The sequence below is a fragment of the Zingiber officinale genome, chromosome 6A, assembly GCF_018446385.1.
Source record: "Zingiber officinale cultivar Zhangliang chromosome 6A, Zo_v1.1, whole genome shotgun sequence".
In the NCBI taxonomy this organism is placed as follows: Eukaryota; Viridiplantae; Streptophyta; class Magnoliopsida; order Zingiberales; family Zingiberaceae; genus Zingiber; species Zingiber officinale.
This window is the reverse complement of record NC_055997.1, coordinates 34,444,440-34,456,941: the sequence shown is the minus strand read 5'-3', so window position 1 is coordinate 34,456,941 and position 12,502 is coordinate 34,444,440. Positions and strand designations below refer to the sequence as shown.

At 38.5% G+C, this 12,502-nt stretch overlaps 3 protein-coding genes across 7 annotated transcripts; 1 reads left to right on the top strand and 2 right to left on the bottom strand.

The window, feature by feature from the left end:
* Positions 1 to 653: 653 nt before the first annotated feature.
* Positions 654 to 3,583, bottom strand: LOC121996255 (peptidyl-prolyl cis-trans isomerase NIMA-interacting 4-like). 3 transcript variants are annotated; one of them, XM_042550161.1, is made up of 5 exons: positions 3,475 to 3,583; positions 3,215 to 3,376; positions 1,828 to 1,937; positions 1,011 to 1,153; positions 654 to 897 (listed from the first exon to the last, which is right to left on the bottom strand). In XM_042550161.1, the coding sequence occupies exons 2-5, from the start codon at positions 3,357 to 3,359 to the stop codon at positions 855 to 857; spliced, it is 441 nt and encodes a 146-aa protein (XP_042406095.1). In that variant the 5' UTR covers positions 3,360 to 3,376; positions 3,475 to 3,583; the 3' UTR covers positions 654 to 854. The 3 variants fall into 3 exon arrangements, with proteins under 3 accessions (XP_042406095.1, XP_042406096.1, XP_042406097.1); XM_042550162.1 differs by having other exon boundaries at positions 3,215 to 3,362; XM_042550163.1 differs by having other exon boundaries at positions 3,215 to 3,390; positions 3,475 to 3,577.
* A 294-nt stretch (positions 3,584 to 3,877) lies between these two features.
* Positions 3,878 to 5,590, top strand: LOC121996256. Of its 3 annotated transcripts, none has more exons than XM_042550164.1 (3): positions 3,878 to 4,131; positions 4,211 to 4,385; positions 4,465 to 4,636. In XM_042550164.1, exons 1-3 carry the CDS (start codon positions 4,090 to 4,092, stop codon positions 4,563 to 4,565), a joined length of 318 nt encoding a protein of 105 aa, XP_042406098.1. In that variant the 5' UTR covers positions 3,878 to 4,089; the 3' UTR covers positions 4,566 to 4,636. The 3 variants fall into 3 exon arrangements, with proteins under 3 accessions (XP_042406098.1, XP_042406100.1, XP_042406099.1); XM_042550166.1 differs by having other exon boundaries at positions 3,888 to 4,131; positions 4,476 to 4,636; XM_042550165.1 differs by having other exon boundaries at positions 3,905 to 4,131; positions 4,473 to 5,590.
* On the bottom strand, positions 4,559 to 8,003 carry LOC121996254 (chloroplast stem-loop binding protein of 41 kDa a, chloroplastic-like). The gene is made up of 6 exons (XM_042550160.1): positions 7,540 to 8,003; positions 7,324 to 7,445; positions 5,691 to 5,793; positions 5,308 to 5,449; positions 4,913 to 5,190; positions 4,559 to 4,827 (listed from the first exon to the last, which is right to left on the bottom strand). Exons 1-6 carry the CDS (start codon positions 7,909 to 7,911, stop codon positions 4,645 to 4,647), a joined length of 1,200 nt encoding a protein of 399 aa, XP_042406094.1. The 5' UTR covers positions 7,912 to 8,003; the 3' UTR covers positions 4,559 to 4,644.
* Positions 8,004 to 12,502: the final 4,499 nt, after the last annotated feature.

Sequence of the window (12,502 nt, the reverse complement as noted above, 5' to 3'; positions counted from 1 at the left end):
TCTTTGGTCGTCGGACGTTCGATGGGAAGGGAGAGCGGTGAGCAGAGAACGTCGAGAGTTAGGACCACAGAGAGCAGAGAGCAGAGGGCGCAGAGAGCAGAGGGCGCAGAGAGCATTGCCGAGAGTTCGATCGGGGCAGAGAGCGGAGAGAAAGAGCGGCGGCAAGGAGACGACGAGAAAGAACGTGTTTTAGGGCAAGGAGGAAGGATTGCGACGAGAAATGAGCGCGAATCGAGCGACGCAGAGTGAAAAACCCCCAAAATTAGTGCTGACGTGTCATGCCCACACAGGAATCCACATCAATCTAGATATGAATTCGAGAAGGTATTTCGAGATACATATCATTTCTCTTTATAATATTAAATAAATATTTACCATAATGAGACTATTAGTTGAGATCAATAAAAAAAATTAAACCAGTTTGATAAGAAAAGAAATACTTTTTTTAACACACTTAAATTCGCCTAGTTTACACTCCCAGTGATATTTGAGTCATATTTACTATAATGCCAAATATATCACCTTTTTTTTTATCACCCTTTTGATCTTCGTATCAATCGATATAGAATATCATTGGCACGATTAGATTAGTGTTATAAAAACAAATAAACCATTTTGTTCCTTAAATGCTTGATCTACTTGACTTCCACTCGAGAATCAATAGCACCAGCCTCCACAAGATCTTAATTCACCTTCAAAGTGACTTGTTATGATTTACAACTCTTTTAAGTCGGAAGTTTAACTTAAAACAAACCCACAAGAGAAAGTAACCTAGTTCATGGTTAAAGCCCTGACTAGAACAGTTTTAGCTTCTCCTGTAACTGGAAAAACTCAGACCAATTTTCTGTTCGTCGTCAATTTTTCCTCCCTTCACTCAGAATGATGTGATAACCATGCCTGAAATAATGGATAAATATGAACTAGAACTGGGGCAAGCTTTGTAAAACCAATTTGAAACACCAAATGCAATGATATGAAGATCGAACATATGAAATAGTAGTTAGACATACGTTGATTTGAATGGTGCACTGGTGGCTCCAATAGGTGTACTAAATGCGACGTCCTGGAAAGGGCCTGCCATTTTCCCACGAGGAAACCATCCAAGATCACCACCTTTCTTCCCTGATGGACACTCGGAGTACTCTGCTGCGATCTGAAAATAGCAGATAGCATAAGGAAAGTAAAAGCAAAAAAAAGAATCTTACATTTTACAGATGCCCAAAAGAAGATTATCCTTTAAACAGAAAGAGACTAGGGAAGGTTTATGTGCTTGTACACCCATGAACATTTTGAGTCGCTAGACTAGAGCTCATGATCCCTTAAGCAAACTTATCAAGTCATGATATGTGGATTGTGAGTTCATCAAAATCAGATTTCGAAAGAAAAAAACAGTTGAACCCTACCAAGGCCTGGTTTGAGTTTTGCAAGGATTGAAACTACTTAGACATAGCATGTTAACATCACCTGTCATCGACTTAATGGAAAAGTTCAATCCTTAATAGAGAGCAAAGATTGGGTTTTAAGTTGTACAAACTCAGAACCAAGATAGAAAATGAAAGAGGGAGGAAGGAATTTACTATATCAAAATCAAGCCATATCAAAGGAAACAAAAGAAAGGGATACAACTACAATCAATCTTCATCAAGTCGTGTTTATCTCAACTATTTGGGTTGGCTACATTAATCTCAACTCATAATATTTAAATCAATTATATTGTTTGTTATTATATGAATTAAAGCTTCACGAATATATTGAATAAACCATCTTCAGCTAGAATGACCCTCCCAAGATATGAAGAATTCTAAATGGATAAAACAAAGATTTTACCTTAGCAAATTCTGCAGGAGGAACCTTGTCCCCATTGCTTAGCCAACCATCTTGTAGTTTCTTGTAGGCTTCATTTATCTTGCCTTGTTTTTCGCACAAGACATGCCTTGCTGATAAAAATAATTGAACATTATGATATACAAAATTGTTCAAGAACAAAAAAAAAAATCCTAGGAATATATCTATTGCTGTGATGTCCTTTACAAAAACAAAAGATGAGGTTCGGATCAAATGGAGCTAACTTTGGTATTAGCCACACTATGCCTTCTAAATTCCCATGATTTACTAGTAAAATAGAAAAACATAACCAGCAATTTAGGATCAAGTTCACAAAATCACATGATTTAGGACCTAAATTAATCCTGACCAATGGGACATGTATATTTTTCAATCAAAAGACTTAGAATTTTCCAAAAAAATAAGAAAACTGTGGGAAGTCATTATAAAGTTGGCTAAGATGATTTCAACGAGGGACTCTTTATCCACTAATCAATTGCACGCAAGTCCCACCTTTACAAAAAAAAAAGGAAACAACACCAGAAAATTTCACCCAATGGCTCCAGAATGAATGATGATGATCTAGTTAGTCATTTTGGAATGATTAGTCTGATTGAATCAGGATCAATAACACCGAATTGGAGCCAGCTGATTCTTTGCTTCATGAATGGTAAAACAAGGATCCTGAAGTCATGAGACCCTAAACTAAGTGTTCCTTTGGACATGCATGGTTCCAACCTAGATAGGGAGGAGGTTGATATCTCATATGAGCATGCATGGTTCCAACCTTAAATAAGTGTTCATTTAGAAGAGGTTTGGATTTTCTATAGGATTACTGTATATAAGCCTGAATTTTATAAACAATGGCCAAGGCCATCACCTGAGAGGGGCACAAAGTTATTAACTTAGGAATTGCTTCAGTCGATAATAATTTTCAAAAAGAGAAACCTCGTATCAAGTTTTTCTAATGCCATCACGTGAGTTGGTTAATTATTTTCACTCATCAGTAATCTATTTGTAATTGTACTAAAGAGACTGAGATCAAAATATTGAGACAGGAATTCACACGGCAAGACACTTCCAATTTATATTTTATTGCATGAACATCAGAGGAGGAGAGGTATGCAATCTGAAATACAACAGTGGCTAAACAGGAGAGAAAGATTATACTCTTCGTGTGGCAGAGAAAAACGAAGCTGATGTCATAAGAAATTATCAAAGTGACTAAGAACCTATCTGTTTGGGCACAAAGAACTCTTGCGCAAGCACTGAAACTAGCATGTAACGATCTAAACAGGATGATAGCTACTCAATCAATAATCGAATTCTAGCGAGCAGCAAACGTTGTCGATGTGTTAGGAAATCCCAGATCAGAAGGAAAATATTGAACCTTTGACATAAGTGCAGGTACCGAGCCCGTCACTCGACTTGCCAGCCTTCCCTTTACCCTTCGAGGCGCCATCATCGGCTGCAGAGGCCGCCTGCTTTCCCTTCCCCTTGCCGCTCGATTCCTTGGGCTTCGAGTCTTTCCCCATCGCCTGCTAATTCACCACTGCAACAGTTCAACTAATCATATGAAAGGAGATAGAGATCTTAACAATTTCTTTGACGACGTCAGATTGAAATCGCCACAAGAGATCGCAGACCTACCTTTGGCGGCGTCGGCGATGATTCCTGCTTCGAGATGTGGCTGCAGATTTCGGAATTATCCTCGCCTTCAACCGAGATTGCCTAATCCGACGGTTCCAGCTTTCTGTTTGAATGGGGGTGAGGAAATGTTGAGTAATGAGGATTAAATATATAAAATTATAAAAATATTTTTACTTTTTAAATTAAATATTGATTTGATATTTTACTTTTTAAAAAAATGAATAAAATTGGAAAAAATATATATATATATATTTTGGATTTTCTTCGTCGGATTTACACCGAAATTAGGGTATAAGAAAATCTTACTCGCATGCATAAGAAGGTTAAAACTTATCTTTCCTCACCTCCTCCCAAGTCCCAACGAAGCGTTATCAATGGTTGAGATCACATCTTCTCGCCGGACCAGATCGCTTTCGGCTGAAAAAGCGCCCCAAGTAAACACGCAAGACCGAAGACTCAACGACCATCAAAGTGTCTTGACCTCATCAACTTCCTTCCAAAACTTGCTCCCCAAGTCTTCTCTCTACCCTCTCCGCCATTAATCTCAATTCTCAACCTCCCTGCCTGCAAAATCCTTCATCCTCCGACCATTTCTTCACCAATTTCCCATCATCCATGAAAACGGTGTTGAATTCCTTACTGCAAATCTTCCCCCAGGTACGTCAGTAAAGACCACTGCTGCAGTAAGATTGATTTCTATATTTCTCTTGACACTTTGCTAAAATTAAATTTGCAGATCGATATGCGCATACTTAAGGCTGTCGCCAATGAGTTCCCCATGGATGTTGATACTGCGGTGGAGTTCATCTTCTCTGATGTCATTCCAATTATGAGTACTGAACCAGTGGAAACAAGTGTTCACGTTCATGCTCATCCTGCTCTTGCTCCTGATGCACAGCATCCAGCTACAGGTGAGTTACGAAATTACATTATTATTAAGTGTGTTTTCTGTCTGAGTAAACAAGAGATTAACTTTTCATTTGCCACGAGGCATGCAGCAGCAGGAGCAACAGATGGAAATCTACGTGCTGAAGAAACAAGGGAATAAGAGGAAGTTAATCCAATTGCTTGATGATGCTGATGCTGATTAAATACTTCAATATTATAATTAAATAATTGTTTGTACTCTTATTTTAGTATTTAAATAAACAATCTTAATCCAGACTTTTTCTATGCAGTAACTTCAACTTTAAGAGACTCCAATATCTTATCGTCGACATCAAATTTTATGTCCTTCTTGTCTCTCCCGATTTCTACATACTCTTGGAATCGCTCCTTTAGATCTTCGGGGAGGTTAGTCGTGCCGGTCCATCCTAGTACTTCCTTTGCGGCTCTTGGTTCTGCATAGAAGTGCTGTGCCATGTATAGAACACAAGTCAATTACTGTTTGGAGTTCAGATTCCATTAACCGGGATGATTGATGGTCGCGGAACATTACCATATTTCTGAAAGGAAATGCTTTCCTAGCATCGACTCCGACAGATTTTGGATCATAGTGAACAAGTTTGAGCTCGCGGCCAGCTGCTTTTGCGCAAAGTTTTGCAAGGCCATTGAATGTTACAGCGCGATCACTGACACAATTGAAGATTTTGCCATTGGCAGCAATGCTGTTCTCGACAGCCAGAGACAGCATGCTCGACAAATCCCTCACATGTGAAATGTTGGTCAGTTGCATTCCTGATCCAGGGAGTGGAACGGGGCGATCACGAACAATTCCTATGATTTAAAACAAGTTCAGTGATGAAGTAATAGTTTACTAACAACTTGGTTATGAATTAAGAGAAACCATGGCATTTAAGGAAGTTGATATGAAACATAGTAAAGTGTTCTTACTATCGAAAAACCACTCCTCACAGTCTTTGTTGTTTCCAGATCCTATCATGTACTGTGGACGAAATATTGCAAAACTACTGAAAGATAACTCTGCTATATATTTCTCCACGCCTACATGACTAGCATCTTCTTTGACAAGATCCTACATTTTGTCCATAAGATAAGATTGTCATTATCTGAGACAAGATTCAACTAAACTTCAGCTGTAAAATCGAAGGCATTGCAGACTCAGATGTTAACTTAGACTTCTATTAATCACAAAAGCATATACTTTTATTATTCAGTAATTGGAAAATAATACGGTTTGTATTAACACTGTTATAAAAAGTAACAAGATAAGCATGGCCAAAATCCAACATCTTAGTTTGAATTTTACTGCATACCCCTTCGACATGAGGAACCTCGTCGCTTGTTTTGTAAATCCCAGCACTACTAATGTACAGGAATTGTGCCACTCCACTAGACTTCGCCCAATCTGCTACAGGCCTAAACTTCATAGTTAGTATTTCAGGAAGAAGAAACATTGATAGTTTTCAGCAACATGGACGACAAGTTCCACTAAATCAAGAAATAAGAAATATAAGCTTTTGTTGACGATGCATACAAAATGTCTGATGTTTTTTTGGATCTCTAATTCAAGAAGAAATGAACTCTATAAGAGCTACGAATGCATAATATATGGCGCCATGTCTGTCTAGAAGGGAACAAACATTTTTCATTTCTGTTAAGAAGGCAACGACAAGTTGTTGTATTTCCTGACAATTACTCATACAAAAGCACCTCATAACAAAGAAGATAGACACCCTCATGTTCCGCCTATATTTTTTCATAATCAAATTGTAAGTAACCATTAATCTGAATTCCTATAGACTTTTTATATGAAAGAGAAGCCTCTCATCTTCAACCAGAAGCGTTAACAAAAAAAAAAAGGAAAAAATAGTATCATCACTTTAACTATGTTTGTAAAAGAAAAACTAGTTAATTATGTTTATCCCAAAGACGGCGTATAAATAACACAGTTGTATAAACATAGAAGCAACGGCGGATGCAGGGGGTGCGGAAGCACCCCTTTGCTTTTGACAAAAAAATAAATTAGCATACAGATTAAGAAAATCAAGAAAAGACGATTCTTGGCACGGAAAAAGACGATCTTGGAACAACGGCGCAGAGAGATCACCCAGAACCAAAAATGAAAAGGAAGATGCTAATACCTCTCGTGAAAGAGAGAGGCCGAATGAAAAAGACTAATGAATTTAAAAATAAAAAGGAAGTATTTGGCAGAATAAAAGGGAGGATAAAACTGAGAGGCATGTCTCCTTGAAAAGGTGCGTAAAACATGAGTAACTATGTCAGACAACTTTATCAAATTTCAATTAATGGAAGCATAGATTTTAAACACAAATTAAAGAAGAAATGACCTATTGCTGTATTATTAAATTCCATTCTTGCTAGTGGCAAATACAACAGAATTGTGCAACCACATTCAACGTTGTCAAAACAGATAGCCAATCAGCATTACCGAAAAAGAACAATAGGGTAAAAGTAGAGAAGCAATTGAACTAACAAAAAAACAAAATCAAACAAAAACAAACTCGTGTCTATACAAGTAACTCCATTTTTTTAATTTCTTCTTTAAGCACCCCTCTAAATATTTGTCTGGATCCGTCACTGCATGGAAGCATACCAACTACCAGTTATATCACATAGGAAGCTTCACTACATAGCTTCAATGGCCACTTCTTTTTTTTTTCAACAAGAAATCCTACATAGCAACATAATCATATGTTAAAGTGAAAATTAAACCAAAAAGATCTAACATTGTCTGGATAAGTAGAATTGACAAAATCGACTTGAACCTGATTCTACTAAGAATTACAGTTCAAATCCATGTTTCTATCATCACCCATTGCACTGTTTTTTTAGCAAACGCAACTACTTTTGCTACTACTATCTGTTCTACCTTGTATTACTCTTTCTTTAGTCAGAGAATGGAGTTTGTGGAGAATATCTACTCACTTGACAGTGTCCAAATCCTTCCCGTTGTTTTCCAAAACAACATCAAATTTGACTCCGCTAACAATCTCGGCCACCTTCGCAGGGTCTCCCCAGAGCGTTTTCCCCCCAGCGCTTACCAGCTCCTATACATTTCCGAGCCCATTGCCAACAATAAGATCATCGAAATTGAACGAAGCAGTAAATGGGGATCGACGAATTAGGGTAGAGCGGCAGTACAGAGAATCTTGTGAAAGGGGGTTTCTTCATCTTGTCAGAGCCCTCATCTCCGACGGTGAGAACGGTGACGTCGTGGCCGGAGGCGAGGAGCTGCTGTGCGAAGTAGAACCCGATGACGGCATGGCCCCCGCTGTTGGTATTGACGATGAGGACGCTCTTCCTGTCGACGGAGGCAGCTTTCGCAGAGAAGGTAGGGCGTCTCGTGAGAGGGCGGTAGGAGGAGCGACGGGAGGTGGAGGGGGAGGAGAATAGAGAGGGGAATGGGGTGGATGGGAGATAGTAATGAGTGAGAGAAGGCAGATAGCGAGAAGACGTGAAGCGGAGGGAAGAAAGAGAGGAAGCGACGGAGTAGGAGGAGGCGGCGGCAGCCATGGTCGGAGGAGACGGTAGCAGAGTCGACCGAGGGATTTGATTTCGGCGAGCGAGCGAGCGCCGTGGAAGTGTAGTCGTTAAGATAACGTTTCCGGGCCTCACAGTGGTTTACTACGTATTAAAAAATAAATAATTCAATTTTTCTCAAAATTGTTAAGCGTTTTTTATATACTAATTTATTAATTTTATCAAAATTATTTAAATTTAATCAAAAATATTTTAACTTAATTAAAATTATTTTAATATAGTTTAACCATACAAACAAGATGATTGAAATGAAAGTGAGCGTCAGATATTTTATGTGATCATAAAGTATATCTAAAACTTAAAAAAAATTCTACATAATCATATCCAAAAGCGGAGAAGATGGTCGGCTGTAGACGTGACTCTGAGGTTGACTAGATGAATACTTCACGCGATCCTGCAAGACAAGGGCCATTGGTGCCAAATCGTTAAGGGTTACCGGTGTTGAGTAGCAAAATAATGGAGAATAGTATAAAAATTGTAGTAATGAGTGTGTTGAATAGCAAAGTAATGCATACCTCTACCTGTGGATGAAAATCACCTTTTATAATGTCACTATAGCCTCTATGCAGCCCCACGGGGTTATCTCGGCTGGTAAAGGCGTGGAAGTTTGCCACTGAGAACATGGGTTCGAGTCCGCAGGGCAACGGGGATTTATTCCCTATCCCTGTGCAAAAAAGTCTCGGCCCACTGCGTACTTGCCACCGAGCTACCGTGATTTACCTCCCTCGTGATGACCCTGGGCAGGGTGCGGCGGGGGCCCTGAGGGCGAGGGTTTCGCCTTTTGCCACTATAGCCTCTATGCACGCCCCCGGGGCTTTGGTGCTGCGGTAGGACATCCAGGTTGTCACCCAGGCACCCGCAGTTCGAACCTCAGCTATAGCGTATTTGTATGAATTTTTCCTCGAAATTGGGGAGGGGGGCGCAATCAAAGTATGGTGGGCTTCTAGGCTGACCGTCGTGTGTGCTTCCTGATTTACCCTAGTGGCCGGTGGGAAACTTTTATGGGGTCAGGTCGATCTCCCTCAGAGATAGTCAATGAAGCTAACTGAGATTATCATTTTTTTTACTATAGCCTTTGCGCACACATCTCAAAAGCATATGCACATTTTCTAAAGCATCGTAGGAAAAGACAAGTCAAAAAATATCCCTGATACCTTTCCTTAAGCGATCACACAAATCTCTGATGTGACAGACTGGAAGCTTCTAAAGTGTGATTTGCCTACTGGACATGCTCTGTTGTAAGTGGTACAAAACCCCAAAAGAGCATGATGAGATATGTAGGTGGATCCCCCTGTAAGCTGATCGGAGGCCGCTCGGTCGGGACATCCCAGCCCAGTCGTATTGAACAGAGTTATCTGTAGGATCGATGCGCGCTAGAGAGGGTGAGCACGGCTTTCACGTTCGTTTTAAAACAAAAATTGACGAGATAAGGGCAGCGGAATAAAGATAGAAACGAAAAGCAAACAACACTAACACATCAAGATTTACTTGGTTCGAAGCCTATGACGACTCATACTCTAAGGCCCGCGATTGTCGATCACTTTCGTTGGGCAATCACTATCAATTCGGAAATTTACAGTAATGATTACAATTAAACAATTAACTTTAACAATAACAAATAATATCGATGACTTGGAGAATCAGATCTTAAATGTGGTTGTCGTCGGAGCAGCTTTTGTGCGTCGTAGAGATTTATCAGAGCAGCGCATAGAAGCGGAAGTTGCTTGGAATTCATTGTCCCGAAGTGCTAGGTCGAGACCTCCTTTTATAGCCAAGTTAAACTTGATCCAGATCCGTTGATCTCAGGATCAGGTTTGACTTGCCTGAATCAGTTTGTTTTCCTGTTCAGATTCTGCCGCTTCGGATGAGTCTTCATTTGGTCGACTGATCCTACCATTCGGTCGATTGATCCGTCGTTGTTCCTCAACTTATGCAGTCCGATCAACCCAGCCCAATCAGCCTGCTTCTTATCCACTGATTGGTCGACTGAACTCGACGTTCAGTCGACCAATCCTTGGTCGAGACTTAGCCGCAAGCTGACCTTGTTAGAGTGTATACTAAAAGCCTAGCTTTTGGTATAAACATTTATCTAGAAATAAGAATCACATTGGTCAAATGTCTACATTTATGATAAATATAGTTGTTCAAATAATTTATATTGTAGTTAACATGGTGTGTGGTGTCACCCACAGAGGATCATGTTATCAGCACCTTATAAATTATAAACAGTAGCTCACGACCAAAATGGAAAGGAACAAACCATTGGAAGGTTGTAGTGTAATTAAGTATTAGTTTATCTTAACTATATAATTACACTAGTACACTTAGAGTGTATTGAGTAGGACCATTAGAGGTCGTTTCTTTTTATACTGACTTTATAAAGAAACAAAGACCTCAGTTATTATGGAAGTGTGTGCTCTTAATCCTAATATAATAACAAGCACATATATTTGATATTTATTTCTTTAATTTATCAATGGGTGAGATTTAGTTCGATAAATCAATAAGCTTGATAAGTTGGGAAATGATATCACTTATAGTGTGTGTTGTTGATTATAGAAGGAAACCGTGTCCTAGTAATCTAGGTTGATAATGTCCCCAAGAGAAGCTCATAAGGATTGTCATGTTAAACCCTACAGGTGGATTTAGTCCGACATGACGATAAGGTTGAGTGGTACTACTCTTGGACTAAGATATTAATTAAGTGAGTTGTCAGTAACTCATTTAATTAGTGGGCATTCGATATCTTAAACACAGGGAGACTAACACTCATAATAAGAAGGAGCCCAAAATATAATTTGGGATTGGTGTGGTAGTTCAATAATAGTTCTTTAGTGGAATGAATTATTATTGATGGAATTAAGTTGTGTGTCCGGGGCGAACACAGGAAGCTTAATTTCATCGGGAGACCAAAACCAATTCCTCCTCTCGGTCCCTATCGTAGCCTCTTGTATATAGAGATTTATATCAACCACATACCCACCTTCTTACCCAACCTATAGGGGTCGGCCAAGCCAAGCTTGAAGCTCAAGCTTAGGGTCGGCCAAGCCTAAAGGTTGAGCCTTAAGGTGGCCGGCCAATTGCTTGGATCCCAAGATTAGGTGGCCGGCCACATCATATTAAAAAGGGATTTTTATTAAAATTATTTCCATTGTGGATATCATGGTTTTAAAAGAGAGTTTGAAATTTAAATATTTCCTTTTATAGCTTTCTATAAAAGATTAAGAAAAGATTTGAAATCTTTCTTTATTTGTAGATTGAAAGATAAATTTTAATTTTAAGAAAACTTCCCTTTTTAACCATGTTCATGATTTTAAAGAGAGTTTAAAAATTAAATATTTCTTCTACAAAAGATTAAGAAAAGATTTAATATTTTTCCTTATTTGTAGATTAAAAGAAATTTTAATTTTTAGAGATAACTTTTTTTTATCCACATGTTTAAAAGAAATATTTTAATTTATAAAATTTTCTTTTTACAAACCACCATGAAGGGAAAAATTAGTGAAGAAATTTTTTATAAATTTCCAGAAGCAAATAAGGAAGTTTTATTTTGTGTTTAAAATTTTATTTGCTTGGAGATTTGAATATGGCCGACCATTGTAATTGAAAAAAGGAATTTAATTTTAATTAATTAAAATTTTCTTTTTCATGGCAAAAGAATTAAGGAAGCTTTTATTTAAATTTCCTTATTTGCCAAGACCAAGGATTATAAAAGAAGGGGTAGAGGTGTCTTTATGGCTAACGACTCTATTATTTTTCTCCTCTCTTTTTCTCCTTGGGTGTGGCCGGCCCCTCCTCTTTCTCTCTTCTCCATCTTGTGGTCGAACCTCATCTCATCCTTGGAGTCCTTGTGGTGGTCGGATCTTGCTTGGAGAAGAAGGAAAGAAAAGGAGGCGATATTTCTAGCATCTCTTGGAGCTTGGTGGTGGCCGAACCTCTTCATCTTTGGAGGAGCTCTTGGTGGCCGAAACCTAGAAGGAAGAAGAAGGTGCTTTGTGGTTCTCATCTCGGAAGATCGTTGCCCACACAACGTCCGAGGTTAGAAGAGGAATACGGTAGAAGATCAAGAGGTTATTTTTTCTTACAAAGAAAGGTATAACTAGTAATTGTTTTCCGCATCATACTAGTTTTCTTTGTATAAGTTATTTTTGGAAATACCAAACACAAGAGGCATATGATTCTAGAGTTTTCAGATTTGTTTCGAGGTTATGTTTCTTTTCTTTTATTTTTTGAATTTGTCATTCAATTGTTCTTTTTGGTTAACCTAGAGTTATTTAAGGAAATTAAATATTAGCTTTCCTTAAAAGGCTTTGTCTAGGCGGTGGTGGTTGCTTCCATATCCAAAAAGGTCATGTGCTCGTCATGCAGTCCTAGAAGCCAATTTTGAAAATTAATATTTAATGGAATTAATAACATAGGTGGATTTGAATCAATAGTGTTAAGTTCCACTTGCGATTCAAATCTAAATCATTAAGAACTGATAAGTTAAATTTGGAATCAATGATGTTAAGTTCCGTCTGCGATTCCTAATTTAACTTCTAAAGAATACAATAGGTTATTTAAG

Bases quoted from the DNA above. Each gene is read 5' to 3' on its own strand.
- LOC121996255 (XM_042550161.1), bottom strand. From the start codon at position 3,359: ATGGGGAAAGACTCGAAGCCCAAGGAATCGAGCGGCAAGGGGAAGGGA. The intron at 1,154-1,827 runs GTAAAATCTTTG...TGCTATTTTCAG, and splicing joins CTCCTGCAGAATTTGCTAAG to ATCGCAGCAGAGTACTCCGA. The intron at 898-1,010 runs GTATGTCTAACT...CCATTATTTCAG, and splicing joins AGTGCACCATTCAAATCAAC to GCATGGTTATCACATCATTC.
- LOC121996256 (XM_042550164.1), top strand. From the start codon at position 4,090: ATGAAAACGGTGTTGAATTCCTTACTGCAAATCTTCCCCCAG. The intron at 4,132-4,210 runs GTACGTCAGTAA...TTAAATTTGCAG, and splicing joins TACTGCAAATCTTCCCCCAG to ATCGATATGCGCATACTTAA. The intron at 4,386-4,464 runs GTGAGTTACGAA...ATTTGCCACGAG, and splicing joins TGCACAGCATCCAGCTACAG to GCATGCAGCAGCAGGAGCAA.
- LOC121996254 (XM_042550160.1), bottom strand. From the start codon at position 7,911: ATGGCTGCCGCCGCCTCCTCCTACTCCGTCGCTTCCTCTCTTTCTTCC. The intron at 5,191-5,307 runs GTAAGAACACTT...TTTAAATCATAG, and splicing joins TGAGGAGTGGTTTTTCGATA to GAATTGTTCGTGATCGCCCC. The intron at 4,828-4,912 runs GTAATGTTCCGC...TACATGGCACAG, and splicing joins CATTTCCTTTCAGAAATATG to CACTTCTATGCAGAACCAAG.